The sequence below is a fragment of the Onychostoma macrolepis genome, chromosome 21, assembly GCF_012432095.1.
Source record: "Onychostoma macrolepis isolate SWU-2019 chromosome 21, ASM1243209v1, whole genome shotgun sequence".
In the NCBI taxonomy this organism is placed as follows: Eukaryota; Metazoa; Chordata; class Actinopteri; order Cypriniformes; family Cyprinidae; genus Onychostoma; species Onychostoma macrolepis.
The window spans coordinates 10,257,316-10,284,387 of NC_081175.1; the positions used below are offsets into that span (position 1 = coordinate 10,257,316).

The following is a 27,072-nucleotide window of genomic DNA, read 5'->3' on the forward strand; positions in this document are numbered from 1 at the left end:
CAAGTAACCACAATTATTTTACAAAAAAAAAAAAATGTATATATATATATATATAGATATATATATAAATTACTCTTTGCATGATTATAAATGAGTCATAATGATAACGTCTACATTGTTATGAAAGTGCTGTTTTTGAATTGAAAGATATTCCTTTTACATATAATAAAATTGACTTTTGGGAGTGTCTGTAAAACGTTTCACCAAGGGAACATGTATGGAACATGTATGTTTATAATTGTGAATGAATTAAGTTTAATTTTTAATTTTTATTTTTAATTGCTGTATCTCAATGTAATGTAGGGTTTTTAACTGCAGCACCACCAGTGGCCCACAATTTAACCATTTGATAAAGCTCTCAATGAAAGAAAAGTTTATTCGGTTTTCAATTAAATGTTTAGATATATAAATAAAGGAATTTAGAGAAATTAAATTCAAGCAAATATAAAGATAAACAGTTAATAATGATTAAAATACAGTTCGTATACAATATAGCCTATTTAATCTATTTCCATACACAAGACATACAAATATTCATTGTACGCTAAACATGGAACGGTATTGCTGAAAGTCAACTCTTCAAGATGATACAGAACAGGCTGCCACTAGATGGTGACAATCTCTTTAATATTGCACTAAATCACCAAGCACCACACCCCAGACAAGTTAGGATCATGCTTTTGTAAAAAAGAAAGCACACATTTTATTCATTTAGCAACAGTCTTACAGAACAAACAGTGTTACGAATATCTGAAGATGTTGTTCATGTTTGTTTCCTAAAATGTAGGACCATGTACTGTATACAGTAGGCCTACTCTATGTCATACATGTATTACAAAGGTTTATTTGATTACAGGTTGGTCTGCTTTTTTGTGGTTTGTGTTGTAGCTTGTAATTGTGTACAATAGTTGTTATTTCTATTATGTGTATAGACATACAAGCATATTTAGACTACATGTTCATGATATGATTTTTGCCCCTTTTAAAACAAGAGTTCACATTTGTGCTGGTTTTCTGTAAATGCACAATTTATTTATTTATTTTTTGTAATGTGTGTTGTGCTATGTACTGATTTGAATATTTTAAATGGTTTTAAATACACTGGATGGCATTCCTTCTATCCTTATCCCACCATTAACCCAAACTCTGTTATACCTACTGTAATCCTAATCTCATTTTCTCTATTCTCACTGTTAATGCCATTCAGTGAGACTTGGGTAAACAGTGGATCCATGGATGTGGTTGAATGGTTAGAGGCAAATAGAGCAAAATAAGGTAGGAGAAAGTTTCCACTAACATACCGGGTGAAGTTGTGTGTGTCAAATGCTTAGGGCCATGAAGCAAAACTGTGTATTATCTATTCATCTTTGAAAGTATCAGATGGGCCACAAAGAACTAAGTTGCATTTTCTTTGGCATGTTTGAAACAGCAGTGTGGGAGTGGAGGTTACAAGCAAAAGAAAAGTCACAGCTTGTCTGTAAACCCATTTCCTGTCTGCACATCATCTGAGAAAACAGAGATACTGTTATGTATGTTTGTATAGCCTACATTTATGTATGTATATCTTATATTTATTTGGCCTATTCAATTAATTTATTAAGAATTATGTCATCATTTACTCACCCTCATGTTGTTCCAAACCTGCATGAATTTCTTTCTTCTGTGGAACACACATTTTTTGGTTCTCATTGACTTTTTTCCATACAATGAAATTTTTCAAAATATCATATTTTACATTCCACAGAATAAATAAAGTAATACAAGTTTAAAATGACATTTGATGTGAAAATGATGACTGAATGTTCATTTTTGGGTGGACTGTTAATTGAAGCAGCGGACATACATGTGGTATTTTACAAAAATAGCCTAAATTATTAATAGAACCCCACTCTGGACTCATAATTTCACATGCTTCTTCAGTACACACACAGTTAACCATGGCTTGAGGCCACTGAATCTTGACAGCTGGCGGTTCAGGCGCATGCGCAGAGCAGTCGCAGAGAGGAAGCGCGACAGAGCAGTAGCAACGGACGAGCTGCGGCTGATATCCCCTGACACAATTATGTCTGTCTCGCCACCGCCAGTTTCTCTCAGGTATCCGTTTACCGGAGCCTGAATGGCGTTGGTAACTGTGCAGCGGTCGCCTACTCCAAGCGCAACCTCCAGTCCGTGCGTTTCGGTAAGTGACTCGCATCGTTTTTTCTCCGACACCTTCTACCGCCTCGGTACTTTTGGGTTCATTTCCGCTGTTTCCTATAGCCCGTTTGTCCTCAGACGCTACAGAAATACGCATGCGTGAAATATAGCCTCGGAATAACATTGCTGTCCATATGGCTTAACAAATATCTGGCGAGCGTGAGACATGGGCTGTATCTCAATCGTGGAGATTTTCTGCTAAATGTACCGGTTGTTTGCAGTGGCATGCCACAGTCAGCAAGTGTTTTGTAATAATTGCTCAAATGACTCCAAAGACTAGGCTGTGACTCAAAGCTTCTTTTTTGACAATGTATCAAATAGTTCATATTCATATGCAAATGTGACGATGACGATGTGATTGGTCTTCAAACGAAAGTCGTTTTGGAACCAGGAAGTAAACACAGCTGTCCCCTTAAAAACTGATCCAGTCATAGTAAACAGTAGGATAGTGAAATGGGATTATAAATGTGTAAAACTAGACTGAATAGCAGGAGGCAGCTTTTTTGCTTAAACCAACGTAAAACAGGGGTTTTCAAAAAAAAAAAAAAAAATTTCCTTCCATGTATATATAAAAAGCATGCCTTTTATTTACCCATTATTAGATCGGATTTATTTGCATGGCTCTTCAAAATAAATATTATTTCAAATTTAGAAAGTTACACAAGACAAACAAACTATTTTTGTTTTATAGGGTTTATACTAGTTTCATTAAATTATATTCTTTTTTTACTTTGTTTCTTCACTACTAAAAGCAAGGACTGTTGTTAATATAATAAAATCATTGTAATTACTTATAATTTCCAACCAGTCTTTAGATGGTAGGACGAATATTATAAAATATATATATATATATATATTTTTTTTGTCTAACACAACACATTCAGTAAATAGGCTATTTAAGACATTAACTTTGAAAGCCATGTAAAATTTTCACTCAGATTTTACTGTTTGTAATCCAGTTTGATTTCACTTGGCGTAGAGAAATGTTAGCATTTGTAGGTCATTTTGTATGTAAGGGTAAAAGGCAAGACCTATTATGATGCAATTCATTTTTACCACTACTGAGTTGAATGACATGTCAGTGTTGTCTATTCAGTTGCTGAAACTGCAGCCATGAAGGTGCTGGTAAAATCTGGGTCAGTATTGAGGATGAAGGTTCGGTTTCAGGTTCTAGGAGCCAATATCTACTTTCACTATTATCTTCTTGAGCAGTAGGTCTACACTTCAAAAAGACTTCCAACCTGTTTGCTAAACGTGTTCTGTTAAGTAACCAGTGGACAAGTATTATCTCTTATATGCAATTTTGTTGTCTTTCTAAGATCTTGTATCATGTGATATCTGTGAGAAATCTCATGTGAGAGTGTCTTGTGAGTCTCCTGAAGTTTGATTTCTGTGGTGCACCAAGTTAATACTATACATGCTACGAGTCTGGTTTTGGTTTGCTTTGACTATACTCTTATGTGAACTGTGCTTATGACTAAGGTATGCATTGGATAGTCAAATATTTTGGAGGTCTGGATTGCCAGTCATTTGCTGCTCAAAACCAAATGATTCAAACACAGATTTCATGGAACAAAACATTTCCATAATGCAAAACACTTAGCTTTTATTTGTGCTTATGCAAACTCATTCCCATCTTGGGTCATATCTGTCATGAGTTGCTTGAAATAATTTTTTCTGTGATAACCTGTCTTTTTGCATTCAATGTATTTCCAAACATGGCAAATCTCAGTCTTATAGATGCAATGCATTTCAAATTAGGCCTAATACTGATGTGACTCTTATTTTTGCAATAGAATTATTATTCCACACAAGTAGGCTGGTGGAAATTTCTTCAGTGTTTAGAGAGCTTGTGTTGTGGAAAAAGCAAGCTTCCAAATATCCTGTCAGCCTTTATCACATTATTTCTTAATATGATATCTGGAATAAAGATGCTATGCTACTCTGAACTGTTTCTTTAAAATGTATCGATCACTAGCAAAAAAAAGCTGCTTGAATTCTTGGACAGATCAATAGTAGGAGCACAGAACAGGACATTACCCAAACAAAATGTAGGAACCAGTTAATGCATTTGTTCAAGTTATGGGTTATTTTTCATTTTATGAAGCAAGATGGCTGTTTCAGTATTTTGCGAACAAATAATTTGCGAACAAAAAACATTTATTACTATTATGTATATGATAAAGTAGGGGTTGTCAATGGAGTACCACAGCGGTACTGCAGGGCATCTGTCAATCTGTGTTTGAGCTCAGTTTAATTTTTGTGAAATTTAAAATATTTAGAAGCAAAAATACAACATTAAGTTAACTTCAACTAAAGCTAACCTTGTGAAGCTAAAATACAACACTCAAATTTAGTGGATGCTCTGTCTCTGGATGAACTGATTTTTTTTTTTAAAACCCCCAGTATTAAAGATCGATTTTATGCTAATTTTACAGTTTCATCATATTGTTTATCCTGAGGATTTACAACCAGAGGTAGTATATTATGCTATAGATCAGTACGAATAATAAATCTCTTTCCTTTTATTTATTTTTTAAAGGAGTCTGGCAGTGGGGAAGATGACCGCCGATCTCAGCCCAGAAGGTAAGAAAACCTCATTCTGAAGGAGCCTTGATGTCATAAAAACCAGTACTTATAAAGTCATAGAATGAGTCAAAGAAACTTGCCACAACAATTGTACAGGGTTGTTTATTACAGAATAAAAAAATTTTCCCCTGCTATTTTCTTCTGTATCACTGGGCCTCAGATGAGATAACAATGTTACAAAAAGCTGTTCTGACTTAGTTCTGATCTTAAATGCACACACAGAAGTACCCAGATTCATTTACATGGTTAAAATATCAAAAATGTTAACCATTAGGCAGTCACAAGAACAAGGACATCCTCCACAAAAGGACGCCTTGCTAATAAGTCCTGCATTATTACATAATGGCGATACATTGCTTTAATTTATTGACAGAGAGTAAAGAAGCTCTCACTTTCATGATGTCTTTAAAAAGTCAAAATTATGTAACAAAATCTTTCCCTTAGGTGGTTACAATGTTACAAGATAATTTTCTCTAAAGATATTATAGCTCTATGGTATCTCAGACCTTTAGAGCTCAGTATCTGTGTCAGAAATCAATAGCATGCTGTCCTAAACTGAGACGTCACTTGCTCTTGTCTCATGAGCACATCATATTGTTTTCGTGGTGACATTTTAAACAGACATCCTTAAAATGTAAAAGACTAAAAGTATACTTCCATTTTTTGGCAGAGTATTGAATGTGATGGGAAGTTCTCATATGTCAGTGTCATTATGTTTCCATCCACCTATTTTTATGTGCATTTTGAAATATTGCATAAAAAATCACTGGATGGAAATGCCAAGATGCACATAAATTCTAAAAATGTGCATAAAAAAACTTATGACGCACATTTGAGTAGGATAAACTTTTTATCCGATAAGAAAAAATGCACATAAACTACAATAGAAACACATTTACCGAATAAATTCCTCCATGCGCATCGAAAAAGTCATGTGACTTTGCGCTATGAGATGGGATAACTTGACTAGCAGCGGACCGATCTCGTTCACAGCATCTATATGTTGTTATGGTCATTCTGAAATGCCCGAGTAAAGTCTGTCGTCAAAGTATTTCTGTTTAATTGTCTTACACGACTGCGTTCCCAAACAGCTGGCATCCACCTCCGAAAGCAATGACTGCATTCTGCTCGCTCTGAGGCACAAGTAATTTATCTATTTATATGAAAATTATTATATTCAGTCGCTTCTTCTAGTTTTCTTAGTGATATTTAGTGCCAGGTTACCAGGAAGTGATGATATTGTTGTCTTTGACTCGTTGGATGGAAACGGTGCTTTATTCGCAAATATTTTGTGTTATTGATATTCCAGTTTTGCGCATACGTTTAATTTGAATCTTTGGATGGAAACATAGCTATTGAATAGATATCAGACCTCTGTAATAACACAGAAATGCTGTAAATTGACAGATCATTGCAGTGCAGCTCTAATTTCCATGGACATTATCGTCATGATAGCTGTGATGTGAGACTTGAGGTCCAGTGATTTTGTCAAGTTTGACAGTTATTTTTCGACAACTTGATGTGGTCTTTTCTCTTGTGTTGGCTTATCACAGAGAACAAAGTAGTTCAGCCAGTTTTGCCTTTACTCAGGTTTCCGTAAAAGTTGTTGATTTAGAGCTTCTGCTTCCCGCAATATTTCCCATTTCTTTCATAGTCAACAATAGTATAGCAAAACACTATATGTGACCCTGGACCACAAAACCAGTCTTAAGTCGCTGGGGTATATTTGTAGGAATAGCCAAAAATACATTGTATGGGTCAAAATGATTGATTTTTCTTTTATGCCAAAAATCATTAGGATATTAAGCAAAGATCATGTTCCATGAAGATATTTTCTAAATTTCTTACCGTAAATGTATCAAAACTTAATTTTTGATTAGTAATATGCATTGCTAAGAACTTCATTTGGACAACTTTAAAGGCGATTTTCTCAATATTTTGATTTTTTTGCACCTTCAGATTCCAGATTTTCAAATAGTTATATCTAACCATACATCAATGGAAAGCCTATTTATTCAGCTTTCAGATGATGTATAAATCTCCATTTCGAAAAATTGACACTTAAGACTGGTTTTGTCGTCCAGGGTCACATATGATTTAGCTCCAACCTGTGTGTGCATGCATATTTACATCACTGTAAAAATGGTAATTATTCCACTTAATATAGCAGCTGAATATATTGTTTGTAATATATAGGTTTGACTAAAGCTGACACACAACCAAACCACTGGAGTTTTATTAAAAATTTGACCTTGTTGGTTCATTAACATAATTATTTCTGTGAATGTCAGTATATGTCTTACAAGGCATAGAAAAATATTCTTCTGTCTGTAGGTACTTGAAACAGGCCAGTATATTCTGATTTATGAAGAATGGGACTGCAAGCATATCTTTCCACTGGAATAGTTTTATTAGTCATTGCCTAAGGGCACCAGAAGGGTGAGTAGAGTTGCATTTAGATCAAGTCAAAACAGAGATGGAGACAGCTGTCAGTGAAAACACGGGAGGGAGGAGAATGAAAGGGGTAGATTAAATATTGTGTATTGCAGAGATTAGTCAAGTGCATTCATGACTGATCTAGCATATAATGTATTTGCAAAGGTGTAAGTCAGCTTATACTAATTGTTTTACTTTTTATTATAGATTTACTTTGTTAAGAGAATCTTGTACGTACTTGTCTCTAAGCAGGAAACCTTAGACTGGTCCGAAGAAAAATAAGACTTGTTTAAGCAAGTCTGAGAAGCTGTGTTAAAAAGGTTTTAGAAGAGGATTCCCCTACAGATTAATAAGATTAAAAAAAAAAAAAAATCTTCAATTGCAGAATTGAGTATTTAATTGGAATTGTCAGTCAACACACATACTGAGTAAATCAAGCTTTTTCTGTAAGAAAATAGATTATGTTCTAGGTCACCTTAGCTTGTGCCTGTCTCCTTTTAGTCGTTTTTTTTTTTTTAAAGAAATTAATACTTTTATTTAGCAAGGATGCATTTAATTGGTCAGAAGTGACCATAAAGACATTTATAATGTTACAAAAAATGTAAACACATTTCAATCTTATTTTTCAATAAAATATCTATTTTCAAAATTTGATAATAATTAGAAATGTTTCTTGAGCACCAAATCAGCATAGAATGATCGTGTTACACTGAAGACTGTTGAACATTCAGCTTGCCATCATGTCATTACATTTTAAAACAGAAAACATTATTTTTAATCATTTTTTTAAATGTTGATTTATTTTGTAAATTGTAATATTCCCTTTTTTGGTCAAATAAATGCAGCCTTTAAGAGCATTCTTTTAAAAACATTAAAAAATCTTACAGATTATAAACATTTAAACAGTAGTGTACAAAGTCATTCATATTTTGTTTTTAGATTTCACTCCCTTGTGGATTGCAGAAATGAATTTTTAGAAATCAGTTTTAATTTATATTTGTAATAATTTATTCCAGGTGTATAAATAGAAACTCTTCTGTGTAAAATACATATTGACACAGTCAGTCACGTGTGTTCTGATAACATGCTGTAGCCTTTAGTCAAATAGCCTTTTGATGGTCTACAGGTGCTATTGAAAAATTTTCTTGTATGAACAGCTGTGTTTTATATGTACTACTGATAACATTCCCACAATTTCTGAGAAATCCCCTCCACACACACACCATAAAAATTGCGTAAACGAAGATGTCTCTGGGATTTTTAGGGGCGTTCTTTCACGTAACAAAACTGCTGTATGCAAAATAAATAGACTGATTCCTTTACAGTAAAGCAGTGGGCCAAAGTCAGCCCGTGATGACCATGATTTGGATAAAGAATCAGATTAATTAAATTAGGCATGGGCCATAATAGTAAAGTTGACTAGTTTCTTGTTTTTGCATAAATCCCTCTCAGAAAAGTCATCCCTTTTATAAACATTACTGCTAAAGCCGTACATGCAAATGTCATCTTTGGCTGTTGCAATGTCTTGCAACATACATTAAATTGTGAATGATTTTCTTTAAACATAAGAACACATACTGTGTGAACACCCTAAAGTTACTGAGGATTACCTCAAGACCACTTGGTTGACAATTCATTCAGACAACTCAGACTAGTACAGCTGATTAAAAAAAAAAAAAGAAAGAAAATTTTATATATATTTAGATTTTACCACACCTACACCTAATTAACTGTCCATTAGTTGTTTTAACAAACAATATCCCAGTTGCTCTACATGGCCACTCTTTCCAGGATAACTGTTATGACTGTCAGGAAAGCTCTCTGAGATCATATGAAATTGGTCCTCATTTTCCATTCACCCACGTGAGCCATGACCTAATGAATCCAGTTCATAAAACCCCTTGTAAATTATGTCAAATGATACCTTGACATGCTTGGTCATATTGATTATACTGTACAGATTAAGAGAGATCTGTAGGAAACTTTTTCCTCGTCGAAGCAGAGACCAGGAGACGTTGGGATATCTTTCATACAGAAGTTACACTTTATTGAGAACTCGCCGTGCGTCGCTGCAGTCATCCAAGTCTAACTAAAGCAGTGATACATTGTAGTTTATATACATTTAGGGGGCAGTGCTTAGGAATGGAAACAAAGCTCCTGGGTGACGACCTTAAACAAAGCTTGAAAATGAAGTATTCAGGTATAGCAACCTGCCCCATTTAACCACTCCTAATCCAATCAGCATAACTGCCCAAAGATTGGGGCAGGGGCACCAAGAGCCATTATAAACAAAAGGTGAGAGTCTCCGAGAATGGCTCATTGGACTTACAATAAGAGAACAGGAACTGGCATGAACCTCTTGCTAAAAACTTTGTTTAACAGAATCGTTCATCTGATGTCATCTTCACCATAAATGCTAAATACAATGTACCTAACTTTTTCAGTTTATATACTATTACATTGGAACCTAGATTTAACATTTTATAAATTTGTAATCCAACAGATCCTTCCAGTCAATATGAAGCGTATGTACTAAGATTTGCATTTTGTCAGTGTGAGCTTGTACTGTGGTCAGAAATGAACTTAAATGAACTTGTATTAACAAAGGTGGCAAACGTGTATCTACATGACAAATGCTATTGCTTTTGATATTGTTAGTTGGCATTGTCACTTTGTAAAGAAACACTTTGTGTCTGCGCACATATACATACAACTCCTGTTATCATCACTGAAGCTGTCTACACTGCAAAATAAATCTCTTACTTATATCTGATCTGTACTTTGTTGTGTATGAGTAGGGCTGGGCAATTCTTCCGATTTAATCGATTAATTCGAATTTAATATTTTGCCACGATTTTATTTTTTAGAAATCAAGGAATCGCAATTTTGAATAGAAATATTACTAAACATTAGAATTAGACACTTTGACAATATGCCAATGATAACAGTAAAGAGAAAAGAACAGTCCGTGAGATGCACCCGTATCGCTAACCGCCATTTACACAGAGTGCGCTTTTGTATTGACAAAGATGTGAAAACATGGACAGTCGCATCTTTAGGAAAAACATGCAAGAAGATGGGAGTGAACTTGAACGCCGCGTTTTTAGAATGCCGTTTCATGCATGAGACGCTGCAAGAGATGTGAGTGCAACAGTCAAATGCATCCAAAAAAAACACAAATAAAAAACCTGTAACTGCTACTGTATTTCTGATATTTCATGTTTTGTTTTGCATCATGGTGACAGACTGAAAACTGCTGTTCATTGCGGAACATTTATAATAATAATAGTCTACCGGTGTTATATCGTTAGTCATTTTGAATTTGAATTACCTTGACTTTGGAGATTTTTCTTTTTTAAAGCATTTTCCTCATATTATTTCTGAACATATAATATGTATAAGACAAGTTTGTACAAGATATAGTTGTAGCTAGTTCATGCATCTTTTCGGCAAAGATATTTAACAAGTGATTTGTTTTACATTTACATGATGTTGACAACTTCATGTGTGGTGCACTTACAGTAGAATTTTCTTTAACTTGAGGGTTGATACAGAAAAAGTTACTTGAATAATGTTGTAGTGACACGAGAGAAAATGTTCATTTTTTTGCCATATCGCCTAGCCCTATGTATGAAAGATTTCACAAAAGTGCAAAATTCAGTCAGTTGTTTACAGTGATGGGAATAACGGTGTTATAAATAAACGGCGTTACTAACGGCGTTATTTTTTTCAGTAACGAGTAATCAAACGAATTACTGTTTCCTCCGTTACAACGCCGTTACCGTTACTGACAATAAAATGTGGCGTTACTATATTATATTATTAGAATTAAATTTTTCAGTTCAACTGAATGGATGCGCAGTGTAGCTGTATTTGACGTACCATAAACTCTAGTGTGAAGGCGCACGACTCACCGTCGCTTTCTCTCACAAACACGCAGGCAAAGAAAGATACAGAGCAAGAGAGTCGTTCATAACATGCAGAATTGACGCGCTACATGTAAACTATATTCTTTGTTGCATTTTCCTGTCAAAATAACGGAGTTCCTTTGGAATTCTTTAGCTTTTAAGAACTGCCGGTTTCTCTGGTAGTGGGCGGAACTAATGCGCAAACGACAATTTCATTGGCTGGCGCTCACCTATTATCGTCCTTGTTTTGATTTCAGCAAATCAATTAGAGCGAACGCAGACAACGTGATTAATATTCATGAACCCAGCAGCTCATTGATCCTTAGGGCGTTTTTTATTGATGACAAATATGCCTTCACTTGGTTATTCTAATTATCATAATATTATATTATAATGCTTGACTGACTGGTACTAAGTGTCAGTAGATAAATAGTGTAGATTAATGTAGAATGTTTTATAATAATAATTTATTCTTTTTGGTGTCCATTTCATTAATTTAACATATTTAATATTGGGGGCATCCAAAGTTATTTGACATTTGAACATTTTTTAAAAAGTAGCGCAATAGTTACTTTCCCTAGTAATTAGTTACTTTTATAATGATGTAACTCAGTTACTAACTCAGTTACTATTTGTGAGAAGTAACTAGTAACTATAACTAATTACTTTTTTTAAGTAACGTGCCCAACACTGGTTGTTTACAATGTTGACTCATCCAAATGCCTTTAATTGGCCATTGCATTCGTAAGCTCGTCAGTTACAGGTGTGATTGTTTAAAATGCTCAGCCCTGCAAAACACGTATAAAGAAATCCGATGCAGGCAGAGCAGATCTAAATGCAATGGCGCATTCAACGTTTCTCATTCATTTTCACATTTTACTTTAATTGGGACAGCCGTAATAGATTTTGTTTATTGTGCAGATGAATTTTGTTCCTCTTTATCGTGAATTTGTTCATTTTGAGTCCCTGTTAATTTCCAACCAAGGTTTGTACAAAAAAAAAAAAAACTACATAATTTATTTTGTGATCAAAATTCAGAGCAGAACAATCTTGCTGCATTTGAAGTGACAACAAATAATGCTTTGCTAGTAATTTATTTTATTTATTTATTTTTCTTTGTTTGTTTATACAAGTTTCATTGAGAAAAGCGGTATTTGTGTTTTGTTGGTCCTAGCAACCGGTACAGGTTTAAATACATTGCCATAGCACATTGTCACATGACTGTCAACCTAAATGTTTACACGGGCCTTGTGTTTCACCTTTGGTTTAGGATTTCAGTAGCTTAGTCGGTCACAACAGGGGAAACTGGGTAGTACAAAGGGCGAGTGCAACCCATGGGAAAAGACCTATCCTGTCCCCTACCAAGGGCTCCCATGATTGCTATCATGACCAAGGGAAATTCCATCATCTTTCCTGCGTTACCTGAAAATAGGACAGCCTCGATCGAACAAACACGCATATAGAGCTAATAGTTTGTTTAAAAGCACTTACTGCAGTTTCCTCACTTTTGTTTCTAGCTTCCCCCCATTGTATAGCTGTTTCAGTGTGTAGGGCTCATGTAGTGTGAGGCTATTCTCATTCAGTGTTTTGCTCACATCAAATGTGCTTTGTTGTTGGAGATAATTACATTACATTGTCCCTAGTCTCATGTATTGATAGACTAATTCAAATGCAGTTTAGACTGTAGACACAGACTACAGATTTTATGATTTCCTCAGCTCATTTTAGGTTTATCACAGGTCGTACCAACCACTATAATGATTCTGTTAGACTAATTAATTGTTATTTTGCAGATTACTTTAAAAAGACTTATGTCTTTAAAAGACTTTGTCATGCAAATATTGAAAATATGTTTCAGTTTCTATTATATTGGAATCAGTTTCCCGAAAGCTCTAAATCCAGTTCACTTGTGTTTACTCTGTGGGTTGATAAGGAGTCTGCTGTCCACCAGAGCACATGTGTCCTGACTCCGCCCACCATCTCAGTGTCTGCCTGTATTTACTCGCAGAGCAGATGGATACACCAGAGATCCGAACTGAGAGAGTCTACACAAAACAACACTAGCTAATACATGATGTAGTTTTTAATGAGTTACCACTGAATTTGCTCTGAATACATTTATCCAATCGCTCTGTTGCTCGGAGGAACTTGAGTTGTTGCCCGTGTGTTTTAATCGTTTCTTCAGCATGTGGTAAAAGGATGGGAAAGCTCCAGTGAGGGTTTCCTCACCACTGTCTGACATAAAGGATGACTTTAGGTGGTTTGGCGACTGCTTTAAGCACCTCCACAGAATGCCTGTCTACACACAATGGAATACAAATACTGCTGCAGAGCGGATTAATGTACCGGAACGACATCAACCAGTTGTAAGTTTCTCTTTTTATTTCTTTTTAATTTATTTTGGGAGTTCTTTTCTTATTTAATTCTTTATTTAATTTTAATTGAATAGTTTATTCATTTCATTTCAGTTCTTTTTTTCTTTTTTTTTTACTCTCACACACACTGATTCCAAAGTTCAGTTATATTGCGATTCCATTGAGCTCTTTATCTGTGATGACTGAATTTACTGTTACTTTCTGTAATGAAGGATGTTCAGTTTATTAAGGAACTAAATATAAACTATATTCAGATGATTTTTCAATCTGAGAAGCATGTTACATGTATGTTGCGTATGTTGTGTCACATGGTGAATGAGGCAGTCAAAACAAACAAAGTATAGTCTTACACCTTACGTCACTCCTACACCATCTTCCTGTCCTCCGTAAACAGGAAGTCCTTGCCACACACGTTTTTATCATTATGCAAAAACAAAACATTAATTCCGTTTAAGCATACTGCAGACAACACGTCTCATTTTAAGTGTGGGACAAAATCTTAATTTTGAGCAATGTTTGTATATATACGTAAATAAGGATAGCATTGTTGCAAAGTGTGATCTGGGGCCTTTTTTGTCTTTACATAATGTTATAAGCAGTTATACTTGATTCAGATAAATCAACGAGATCAAAATTGATTCAGAAATGTGCGGGGCTGCTTTCGATAATGACTCAATCTTGATGCTGTCAATGCACGCACATTGATGAAGTGTTCGGTTCACCATTACGTGTTTGTCATCTCGTCTTTCCCCTCCCTTTTCCTGCTGTAAAACACAAACCACTGCTTAAACGAAACCATGTGTGTTAGTATTTCATCGTACAGTGCGAGCAGACAGACAACCGTAGATTGAAGTGTGGTTGGACAGTTCTTGACCTCTGTCAAACTGCCACTTTATTTGTGTGCTGTTCTGAGCTTGTTAGTTACTGTGGTGGGCATTCACAGAATAGTTTGCACATTTCAAAAATTGTAGAAGGATTTTTGGGATTTAACTGGGAACCTCCTCATTGAATCTATTCAGATTGCTCACTCACTCTCTGAACCACAGGTTATGATGTCCCACTCAAAATAAGGCAAGAACCGTTACTGTGTTTGTTTCCTTTTTGAATATAATTCACCGTCCTGCTGTTACAAACCTTTATACCTTTCTTTCTTCCATGAATTATGAAAGTAAAACTTTTTTGTCCATATAATGAAAGTGGAAGAAAGCTGTCCAGCTCCCACATGACAAAAAAAAACTATATTTTTGTGTTTTCTTTGTTTTGAATTCTAGTTTTCTGAAGCCATTCAGTAAGTTTGTGTGGTGAACAATCAGAAATTATTTTAATCAAAACGTCACAACTTGATCTTCTGGTGAAACAACAGATCACATTTGTATCTGCCACCATCCAGTCAACAACAACAATGGACGTTGGATTGAAGCAAGACCCCGTCCTATATTTTTTCTTTTTGATAATCTGTTTTACTTGTCACAATACAGAAGAAAAGGACGTATAATATTAAATCACAAACACAAACTATCCCGTTAGATTACTGGCTGGTTCATATGACAGCGTTAAAACTACATATTTATATTTATTTTTGTTAGAGTAGTTTAATTTGTGCGTGTGTGTATTTAATATTTAATAAAGTATGTTTAATACAAAAAAAATTGTATTGATGTATTGTTAATATTCCTAAAGCTTGTATGGTCAAATATGCTACGAAAACAAAATCATATAAGAAATAATCCTTTATAGTAGTTATAAAAAATAGCATAACAGGTTCATGATTAACAACAGATCATTAAAGAGATGCGACAGACTTTAGACACACAGTCACATGTACATACTCCCATAATACTTCATTCTCAAGCTTTCAAGCCAACCTACAATAACACCCTCATAAAAAGGCATATGGTTACACACATGACTCAAAACAACAGGCACACATGCACTAAAAATCCGTGCCTCTCTCACTTCTCTGTTCTCTCTGCTATTCACACTCGCTGTTGTTTTACAGTCTGCATAGTCTGAATGTCATTGATTGGAAGGAGATATGTTGCATGGGATTATTCAAAGAACAGAAACTCGCACACACAGATCCCCCAGCTGTCGCAGTGATGGGGAACAGAGTGTTCTTGTTTGCGTCCTGCACAGAGAGTTCGGTGTGTGAGCTAATGCCCTCAAAAAGGAGTCCTCCCATATTCCCCTACTGAACTCAGTGTCTCATGTTCCACTCGGGATGTAAAACCCATCAGAATTCATAGAAAAGATAGAAATAACACCGTGTTTCTTTCACAGTTAAGATGGATGCCTTCCTCTCATGGCTTGTTTAAGAATAAACTCTTTTCTAAATTTCTAAATGCAGACAAACTACTTTTAAAATTTCACAAAATAACCTCTTAGAAATGCACCAGCATAATTAAATAAGTTTAAGCATTTGTTTTTCTGTTCTGTCGATTTTTAGGTTCTGTCTCTTCATTTTAACTTGGTTTTAATGTGTTTTGCTGAAATCATACCATTGTGGTCATATAGCAACATTTGCATGTGCAAGCGCTCTTCAAAAATTGTAAACATATATTTGTATTGCAAAATATTACCGTGTAAAGATAGTTACAGAAAAAACTAAGCTCAAAATGCATACACCACCGTTCAAAAGTTTGGGGTCCGTAATATTTTTTTTTTTATGTTTTTAAAAGTGAAATGAAAAATTATCTAAATATATGTTACACAAAAATACAATAGAAACGATCATTTTGCAATTTAAAATAACTGTTGTCTATTTTGATATGTTGTAAAATGTAATTATTCCTGAGATTGCAAAGTGATTGCATTGTCACATGATCATTCATAAATCAAACATATATCGAAGAAAATAATATAATAAATTATATAAGGTAATATTTTTTATTATTATTAATGTTGAAAACAGTTGTGCTGCTTAATATTTTTGTTTAAACTGTACTTTTTTCAGTATTCTTTGATAAATAGAAATAAAAAATTACATTTATTTTAAATATTAAGTCTTTTGTAACATTATAGATGTCTTTACTGTCAAAAAAACAAAAAAAACATGCTGACCCCAGACTTTTAATCGGAAATGTATATATATTCAAATATACACTATAGTTCAATTTCTCTCTCTTTCTCTGTCCTCAGCATCAGTGAAAGCTTCCTAACAGTAAAAGGTGCTGCCCTTTTCCTTCCACGTGGGAATGGCCCCTCTTCCTCCTCCTGCTCCTCCAGAATCACAGCACAGCGCAGCAAACATGCAGGTAAGGGCATTTGTTAGACAACGTGCAAAATGGGCAATAAAAAGAATGTGAATATTAATATTTAATGAACGATTTTAACTTTTGGAGCAGGGGACCTTCAGCAGCACCTGCAGACAATGTTCACATTACTGCGGCCAGAGGACAACATCCGTCTGGTGAGCACCACACATACACACAGTAACTAGCTCTCCACCAAAACCTAGTGAGCTGTCCATGAAGAGCACATTTTTGGGCACAGTTTGGCCAAAATCAGACCACACTACATTGAAACCTTCACATATAGAAAGAATCCAAAATGGGGAAGATGTAAATCATAGCATAAAAAGTCAAAAGGCTTATCTAAAATACTATGTTTTTTCTGAATTAACTCTCTACTGGTCCTGCAGGCTGTGCGGTTGGAGAGCGCTTTCCCACAGTGCACCCGTTACATGGTGGTGGTCTCCACTAATGGCAGACAGGACACAGAAGAGAGCGTAGTGCTGGGCATGGACTTCAGCCCCTCCGACAGGTTTGCATGTGCTGCTTCTTGTACTGTTAAATTAAACCAATCAAATATATTAACAACAAATAATTACATTTTGTGTTTGTTGCAGTTCCTTCTCCATAGGCATGGTGCTTCCTTTGTGGAGTGACACACGGATCCACCTGGATGGTGACGGGTAGGTGTGGCAAATCTGTTAAAAACTGACACATCTGATTCTCCTGCAGGTGGTTCAGAGAGTGTTTCACTCCTCTATTTTCTTCACAGGGGTTTCAGTGTGTCTACAGATAACAAGATACACATATTCAAGCCTGTATCGGTCCAAGCCATGTGGTGGGTGCCTTTCCCTTTTTTCCTGAGATTCATTAAATAGTTGTTTTTGTTTTTTTTGCCGGACATTTTCAGTTGCTGAAATTTTGGTGCATTAATATTTTGAACACTTTTACTGAAACTTATTATTATTAAGTTTCATTATGTAATTTAATCAAATACAGTTACATATAATTTTTTTTTTTTTTAAAGTCATAGTCAGAAAAGTCATTTGCCCTCTATTTTTTTTGAAGAATTGTATTGTTCCACTAATTTATTTTTTATTATTCATGTTTTTTTACATATTTTATTATTTTTTATTTTCATAAAAACAAACTGTATGCATTTATGGTAAAAAAAAAGATCAATATGAGAGCTTATTATCATTGAATTGTTAAATCAGTTGACCCTAGTTTCATGTCATCTATCATCCCTAGGCTGTTCATTTAAAGGTTTTGATGTAATATTGATGCTGGGGTATTAAAGGCTGATATTGTACCAAAGAAACAATTTTAGTATCAGTCCAACCCTGATATGGTGGCATGTTTTGAGATGGAGCACCCTTTTCTCTCAGGTCTGCCCTGCAATCTCTTCATAAGGCCTGTGAAGTGGCCCGCTGTCATAACTACTTCCCAGGCAGCCTCTTCCTGACCTGGGTGAGTTATTACCAGAGCCAGGTGTCTTCAGATCAGGCCCGCATCAATGAGTGGAACGCCATGCAGGACGTGGAGTCCTGCCGAGCAGACTCACCTGTGCTCTTCTCTGAAGTGTGAGTGCTAATTTGTAAATGGTCCTGCAATTTGAGCAAACTGACACCAATTTTGATGTATCACGGAACTTTATCACGGAACTTTATATTTTAGAACAAGACACTTTCTCTAAATATGGCTAATAGATAATATATATATATATATATATATATATATATATATATATATATATATATATATATATATATATATATATATATATATATATATATATATATATATATATATCTCTCTTTGCTTGCAAAGTTGTGCCAGTGGATGTGTTAGATTTGCACAAATCATTGATTTTTATTCAAGTGGTGAAATGTTAACAGAAATATGAAAGTGTTTTTTTTTTTTTTTTTTTGCTCTGTGTCTCCAGGCCAACTGAGCGAGAAAGAACAGAGAGACTCATCAAGACTCGTTTGAGAGAGATCATGACGCAGAAGGACCTTGAGAACGTCACCTCTAAAGATGTATGATCCAAATACACATCCTAAAAGTCTCGTCCTGGATGATTTATTTATTCATTAGAATCTTCTCACATGTACTTAGCTCACAAGTTGTACCTGCACACACACTTCTGTTTAGATCCGCACAGAGCTGGAGATGCAGATGGTGTGTAACCTACGGGAATTTAAGGAGTACATTGATAATGAGATGATCGTCATTTTGGGGCAGATGGACAGGCCCACGGAGATTTTTGAGCATGTTTACCTGGTGAGAGTTATGTCACCAATACATTTTAAATATACATTTCAGTTACGTTGTACCATAAGTCATTTTTGGATTTCACATAATTATAGGGTTCTGAATGGAATGCATCTAATCTGGAAGAGCTGCAAAACACCGGGTGAGTTTTGTTGACATCCTCGTCTATGAAAACACGCATACCTATAATACCTGCAATAGAGGCTACTTTGCCAGACTGTTTTAGCCATAAACCTGTGTTATCCTTTATTATTCTCTCTGAAATCTCTTCCTGGCATTAATGATTACACAGATGTTCGCTTATGTCTTTGTGCTTACTATCAGGGTGCAATACATCCTTAATGTGACGCGGGAGATCGATAACTTCTTCCCAAGCCTATTTGAGTACCACAATATCCGAGTTTACGATGAAGAGGCCACAGACTTACTGGCTTACTGGAATGACACTTATAAATTCATCTCTAGGGCCAGGTGAGTATTAATAACCTCCTAATGCTCACTTTGGAGTAAAACACTGGTCTTCTAGATGTAATTGTTATACAAAGATGTTTATTAACAAAGAACTTGTGCTCTTTCTAAATACTTATGCTATGTCTGTTATGTCAGAATTACCACATTTGCGAGATTCTACTCTGAATCATTTTGGTTTCACTCATAACTGCAAATTGATCCATCTATGGCTGTGTTGCTAATGTCAAGAAAACACTTTATCAGTACATGAATTATATGGATGTATTAAAACTTTGTCCGATGCCAATAAGACAATAAAATATAACTGATAGCTAATACTATTATTATATTAAATATTAGTGCAATTTTAAAATTCAAAACATTAAAATAAATGGGCATATTTTGGGCATCACAATATTTTAGTATTAAAAATGGATATTTATTTTAAGATGTTATTAAATGTTATTAAATTGTTTTTAAGTCAGCGCCAATAGCCTTGTGGGCAGCGCACCGACATATAGCATCTTCAGTAAGAAACTGACTGTAAAATGACTGTAATTCTGATGTAATGTGAACACTAGTATTAGTATAAAAAAAACAATGTTTTAGGTTTAAAGTCTCTTTTTGTTTCTCTCTGCTCCTTGGTTTCAGATAAAGTCTTAATTCAAATTAATTGTTAACCTGTGTTTTAGTTTTGCTTCACCAAAAACTGTCATGTTGACTACTAGCACTACATCGATCTTTTAACACAAGACTAATATAATACCTACAGGAAAGCAGGGGCAAAGTGTCTGGTGCATTGCAAGATGGGCGTTAGTCGTTCGGCCTCCACTGTGATTGCATATGCCATGAAGGAGTACGGCTGGGACCTGGAGCAGGCCTTTGAGTATGTTAAAGAGCGGCGAGCCGTCACCAAACCCAACCCATCATTCATGAGACAGCTGGAGGAGTATCAGGGAATCCTGATGGCCAGGTAAATGTGTAATATGTCAATGTGTGTAGTCACGTGAATAGCAGGAAATGTCTGTGTGCGTTCAAATATTTAAACCTGCAGGTATGCCACTCATCCTAATGACCGCAGACACGTTCACTTCCATTTTAATGACATGTTTCTTTTCACAGTTGATTATAGAGCTCTGATTGTATTCATTGAGAAACTACAGTAGCTGTTTGACCACATTCCACTTATTAACTTGTGCGTCTTTGATTGTGTGCTTGCGTCTCAGAGGTTGTAGGTTTGTGCATGTGGGCTCTGGTGTGGGTGGATATGCATGTGCAACAATGCACTTGCACTTCCTGTAAAATCACTGAATGGGATTATTCATGTTTTTGTTTAGGTCTGACAAAACCACTCAAGCTGTAAAATATTTTAAAATGATACATGTCTGTAACATTTTACTTTGACGTCTATTTGACAGCCAAGCTTTCATAATTTAGTTTTCCATCATTTTCCATTGTCATTTTGACCCATTATAAGCAGTTAAAATTTTTATTTGTGGCATACACAGTGGTGGCCAGTCATGTTACTGAATACTTAATGTTTAAATGTAGGTGATTGAGTGGTCATATATTAATGTTAAAATTATAACTATGACTATGTCAGAGTGACCCATTTTTGCAGCTTAGTTTGCATAAATGGTTTGCAGGTTTATGCAACTTAGGGTACACTACCATTCAAAAGTTTGGGGTCTGTATTTTTTTTTATTCTTTTAATATTTTTATGTTACAAAGATATATTAAATTGATTAAAAGTGACAGTTTAAACATTTGTGATGTTAAGATTTCCAATTTAAATAAAGGCTGGGGTTTTTTACTCAAAATATTCTGGGGGAAAAAATGTGGCGCAGTTTCCACAAAAATATTAACCACCACAACTGATAATAATAAGAATGTTTCTTGAGCATTACATCAGCATATTAGAATGATTTATGATGGCTCATGCTACACTGAAGACTGGAGTAATGGCTGCAGAAAATTCAGATTTGCCATCACAGGAATAAATTACATTTTAAAATAGAAAAGTGTTATTTTAAATAATAAAAAACAAATCCCATTATTACAGTTTTAACTCTATTTTTGATCAAATTAATGTACTTTTGAAAAACATTAAAAAATATTTCCAACTTTTAAATAGTAGTTTGTTTATTGCATGATAGTCTTCATGATAGACAATTTAAGTTTTTGAGTTATTTATACCACAGTTTCCACAGTATACCACATTTCTGTCATTTTACAGTCTTATACCACAAGCCGTCATGTGTATATACTGTAAATAATGTGTTACTACAGTCAATATTCACTTAGCTGATAAGAGCAGAGGGTGTGAAATAAGACAAATGTGCTGTGAGTGACTCTGTGCTCACCTGCAGGACTATGTTATAATTCATTAGTAGTTTGCATCAAAAACAGCATTTTTTTCACCAAAATATTAATAGTGCACAGAAGAAAAAAATACAGAAAACAAATATATTGTAACACTCTCTCAGTTATTCTACTTAGATTACTTTTAGTAATTAAAATCAGTTTTTCTTAATATCAAATAATTTATCAGCAACCAAAATATATTGTAAACCTCTAGTTCTTTTATACCTTGCTGTTTTCAGTAGTTATACCGATACCTGGATGTTTTGTTTACCCAACCTTTCCTTTTCTCCATACTAGCAAACAGAGACACAATAAATTGTGGCGTTCCCACTCGGATAGTGATCTGTCAGAGCACCATGAGCCACTCTGTAAGGCCACTGCTGCACAGTCTCTCGGACGCTCCAATTCCCGCAACCAGACCTTCGGCCAGACGTCACCCTCAATACACGAGCTCCTACAGACTCTCACACCCACCTCAGCCAGTGCTACTGAAGCTAAGGAGCGGACAGAGACTGATACGAGATCCTGGCCAGATACCCACATTTACAATGGCCTGGGGAACCCAGACGACAACCTCAATGAACCCACAGAGACCCCTTCACTCCCCAGACCCAAGGCTGCCACTGTGGTCCCAGAGGCCAGATCTGATGTCACCTCCATGACTATTGCAGAGACTGTCCCATTGGGTCGTCCTCATCCACCTGCCGCTGTACATAACCCACCCTCATCCCCTAGGCTTCTCTCAGATGCAAAGGCCAAACAAGGTCTGTCTGAGCAGCCTGAGGTGTCCAATCTTGTGCCTTTGGAGAAGTCTTGTCCAAAGGTGCTCTCATCTGTGAGCGTCAGGAGTAGGACTCCTGAGCCATGCACGCAGACCCCAGACTCTTCAGGGCTGCAGGATCTCAGCCAGCAAGTGCCTAACACGGGGACGGACTGTGCGGGGCTAAGTTACAGCAGTGATGAAGACCACCACCCCAGTGCCACAATACACAGAGCTGGGCTCTCAACCACCCCTCCCTTGACTCTAAGCACAGACCGCATTGACTTCTTCAGTGCCAGAGAGAAGTTCCAGGGCCTTTCTCAAGAGGGTCAGATCCGTGGGACTTCTGAGCAGGCGGTGCAGCAGGCCCCTCGGGACAAAAGCCCGAGTACAGAGACGAAACAGCTACTTCCTGACAACCCTATCAAAGAAGAGGAACAGAAAAATGTAAGGTGGTATTGATAAATTGTGGGAATGTGCAGTCTTGGTGTAGTTTTGGAAACTTCTCTAATAGGGATTGATCATTTCATTATTTATTCACTCTCCGGTCATTCCAAACCTGTATGACTTGTCTTCTGTGGAACACAAATGAGAGATACTTGAATAATAAAGACATTTAAATAATGCAGGTTTGAAACAAGATGAGGATGAATAAATAATGGCAATATTTTGGGTGAAATGTTCGTTTAACCCTACAATGCTATAATTGTGTCTAATTAGTTCACCCAAAATGCACAAATTAACAAAGGAGTTTATTTACTTTTATGTTAATTCTCAGTTAAATAAATTAAACCTCTGTGAATGACTATAAATGCTTATTTAAACAGCAGAACAAAGCTTTGAATGCATCTGTCTTAATATTATGTTATCATCCTGCAGCAAGGGAATAATGTTCCTGAGAGTAAGTGCCAAACTTTATTAAAATCAGGTTCCGCTCCCATACTGTGTCTCACCACAATCATGTTTGAATGAAGTCATGTCCCACACTGCCACCCACTGTTGATGAGAAATGCTGCATGGGATCCCTCATCTGTCATGGTGTTGATCAGTCTGCTGCAGTTGCATTCAGTTTTCATGAACAATTAAAGTAAAAGGTGAAGTGTGTAATTTTTTGATGGTAAAAACTTACTCCTGTTTCAGTTTAATGTTCCTGTTCCGGTTTAAACTAAAAGGACACCAATCATATATTGACTTACTAAAACGTTTAATACTAGTTATTTTTTCGTCAAAATTTAACCTATACAAAAAAAAATCAAAATCAAAAGCATTTCCATCTGATGTGTGCAAGTGAACCAAATTGTCACTTCTGGCAAATTTGGTGAAAAATGTCAATGCCAATGGAAGTTGGAATCACTGGAAAGCCAACTGTTGCTCTTTATTAAATGTAATTGATCTAATGAATTACAATATTAAAATAAATGAATACATTTAAAATGTAATAAATTACTTGCAGCTTAGAACGCTCTGATGAACTTCCTGCTTGCTAGCTCTAGGCAGCAGATGTCTTATGTTCATTTCTGGGAGGCCAGTCATTTGACATGCTTTGGCTCTTGCATTTCAAAATGACCAGATAAATATGTTTTCTTTTATTCTTTTGTTTTTTCCATCTAGGAATTTATTCCACCACCCAGAGTACCATAGCAATTACACAGTAACTTATTGGCAACTACCAAACACACTAGTATCAAGGCTATGAGTTTAGCACAGTGAAGCACCACTCACATTTGTGCAATTCCACTTTTTGCCACTAGAGGCATATAAATTGTACACTTCACCTTTAAAACACAAAATAATGAAGGTACATATTCAATACAAATAACCACCCCATGTCCCTGTTTTTCTGCTACAGGAGAGCTGCAGTGTCTCAGTCCATAACACAGTTTCAGAAAAGGAGTCCATACGGCACAGTGTAACCCCTCCCCCCCCTCCTACCAGCCAACCTGTTTCCAGTAGCAGCAGTGAGGACGAGGAGTTCACACAAGCCACATCAGCGGAAGCTGAAAAGGAGAAGGTGGAGCATGGGAAGGACCAGCAAAGCGACTGGCCAAAGGGCACCGTGCGCCGAGCCACCAGGGAGCTTGAACAGAAGATCAAGCAGGAGGTCTCGTCAGTGGCACTGGTGTCCTCGGCCCCCGCGTGTCCCTCGCGACGCTCCCCCGTCAACACCAGCAGCAGAGAGAAAACTGAGGAGACCTCATCCCACACACACCTCACACCTGATCCAAGCACTGTGTCAACACACCATCACCAGCCTCAGAACAACACAGACAAGGTGGAGAAAGACGAGAGTCTTTCGGCTGATGAGGACAGAACGGGAAGAGAGAGCGAGAGACGACTCAGGGAGGGAGAGCGCATGAACACCGGCCTCACGCACTCAAGACAAAGCCATTCCATTTCATCTAGCTCCTCTCTGGCCATGGTTCTACAGCTGGAGGGAATCACTGAGCTGGAGAGTTACACAGACTCCGACTGTCTGCTGGGACGCTGTCCAAAAGACATGAGGGAAACCTGGGAGACCCTGAAAGAGCTCGGGGCGTTCCTCTGGCAGGTGAGTGGCTGCTCAGACAGGCGCCTCAGCCAACCGTGGTCCAGGAGGGAGCACAGAAAGGGCCGGGCTGCGCGAGAGAGGACCAAAGAGGTGGAGGCTCGGATCCGGCAGGCTGGCCTGACCCCACCCTCAATGATGAAGCGCTCAGCCTCGTTGGCCAAACTGGGGTCTTTGGAGCTCTCGCCTGTTGACCTGTGCGAGCTTGACTTCAGTCCTGCCTTACTCTCTGCTCCCACCAGTAAGCCACGTTCCCACTTGTGTAGTGATGATACCTCAAAAAAGAAACGCGTTTTTCCCCATTGCACTCCTGCTCTCCCTTCCTCTTCTGCCTCTCCTGTTTCTTCCACTGGATCTCATATGCTCGGACACGCAGAGAATGATGATGAGACTGAAGAGGCAGAATATAGTGACTGTGATGTTGTGCCCGTGCCACTGCCACTCTCCCCACCCTCCAATCAGTGTTGGAGGCGGGATAATGCACAGGAGGCAGCAGATTATGCCCCGTTGCCTGCTCCTGCCTTGATACCCGTGGCGACGCGCCAACAATATGGGAGGACACATCCCCTGCGGAGGCTGAAGAAACGGACCATTAACCCTTACCACACTATGTGACTTTTATTCTGTATGTGTGAGTGTACGTGTGTTTGTGCCTGCCAGTGTGAGTTTGTGATTAAAGAGATAGTTCACCCAAAAATGAAAATTCTGTTATTTACTCGCCCTCATGGCTATCCAGACCTGTATGACTTCTTCTGTTGTGGAACACAGAAGACGATGTTTTGAAAAATGTATTTTTTTCCCCCTTAAAATTAAAGTCAGTGGGGTCAGATTTTGGACCCCATTGAATTTAATTGTATGGACAAAAACATTCTTCAGAATGTCTTTTGTTTTTCCACAGAAGAAACAAAGTCATACAGGTTTTGGTTGCCATGAGGGTGATTAAATGATGACAGAATTATAATTTTTGGGTGAACTATCCGTTTAACTTGCCACGCATACCTCAGTGGGCCTTATCCAACTGGAAATCAAACAATGTGGATATTTTAGAGCACAATGTGATTTGAATGTTTTTGGTGGGCTTGATGGCCCATAGAATAGGAATCATGTAATCCTGACCCATCATTTGAGTAGAAAACAATTGCTGCTCTTAACGAACAATGAAATGTTATGACTGATATACTTTTTGCACAGTGTCTATCAGGTCATTCTTTGCATACTATGGTAATACATTGCCATTTCATCCTTTACGTTGTCAGTCTATTAACGAAAACCACAATGTTCTCTACTGAATTGGATTCTGGAGGTGTGTGTGTGTGTGTGTGTGTGTGTGTGAAAGAGAGAGAGAGTGAGCGTGTGTTAAGGGTTGAAGGAGAGCCATAGATGAGTATGTTTAAATGCATTCAGAAATGAATGACATGTAATTGTGAGTGTAAAATTATTACAGATGTGAGATTATTATGTGTGTGCATGTTGGTTTTAATGAGAATGGGATCAGTTCTGTGGTACTTGTAGAATGTAGAGTTTATGGGCCTCAGTCTGTGTATGTATATTTTGTGGATGTGTATGATATGTATACTTTACCATGGGTGTGTGTGCATTTTCTGTCTGTTTCCGACTTCGGTGCAGTTTCTTCCTCCAGAATTTTCTGTTTTGTTAAAGATGACAAAAAAGAGACATGGGGGATTTTAATATGCACTTTTTATTATTGTTTTAAGTTGTTGTTTTTTTAAACTGTGGTTTGTATTCTGGAAGCATGTTCGCAAGACTATTTAGAGTTGCTTGTAAGGGTGTTTGTTGTACAGTGCTAAAAAGAAAGAAAACTGAAATATGTCTTTCTGTTTGTCGTAAGACTGGAAAAATATTTTCTCTTTTTATTGTGCTTAAACTGTGACAATTAAAGAACATTTCAAATGGACAAAAATGCTTTTTAGGTTTTTTTTTTTTT

At 36.5% G+C, this 27,072-nt stretch overlaps 1 protein-coding gene across 2 annotated transcripts; it reads left to right on the top strand.

The window, feature by feature from the left end:
* Positions 1 to 1,934: 1,934 nt before the first annotated feature.
* ssh2b (slingshot protein phosphatase 2b) lies at positions 1,935 to 27,072 on the top strand. 2 transcript variants are annotated; one of them, XM_058758221.1, is made up of 16 exons: positions 1,935 to 2,179; positions 4,739 to 4,782; positions 13,315 to 13,495; positions 16,643 to 16,758; positions 16,849 to 16,913; positions 17,145 to 17,266; positions 17,352 to 17,417; positions 17,507 to 17,572; positions 18,123 to 18,317; positions 18,680 to 18,773; positions 18,889 to 19,017; positions 19,104 to 19,150; positions 19,333 to 19,479; positions 20,231 to 20,431; positions 22,120 to 23,029; positions 24,432 to 27,072. In XM_058758221.1, exons 3-16 carry the CDS (start codon positions 13,377 to 13,379, stop codon positions 25,740 to 25,742), a joined length of 3,588 nt encoding a protein of 1,195 aa, XP_058614204.1. In that variant the 5' UTR covers positions 1,935 to 2,179; positions 4,739 to 4,782; positions 13,315 to 13,376; the 3' UTR covers positions 25,743 to 27,072. The 2 variants fall into 2 exon arrangements, with proteins under 2 accessions (XP_058614204.1, XP_058614205.1); XM_058758222.1 differs by lacking the exon at positions 13,315 to 13,495.

Bases quoted from the DNA above. Each gene is read 5' to 3' on its own strand.
- ssh2b (XM_058758221.1), top strand. From the start codon at position 13,377: ATGACTTTAGGTGGTTTGGCGACTGCTTTAAGCACCTCCACAGAATGC. The intron at 16,759-16,848 runs GTAAGGGCATTT...CTTTTGGAGCAG, and splicing joins ACAGCGCAGCAAACATGCAG to GGGACCTTCAGCAGCACCTG. The intron at 19,018-19,103 runs GTGAGAGTTATG...ACATAATTATAG, and splicing joins TTTTTGAGCATGTTTACCTG to GGTTCTGAATGGAATGCATC.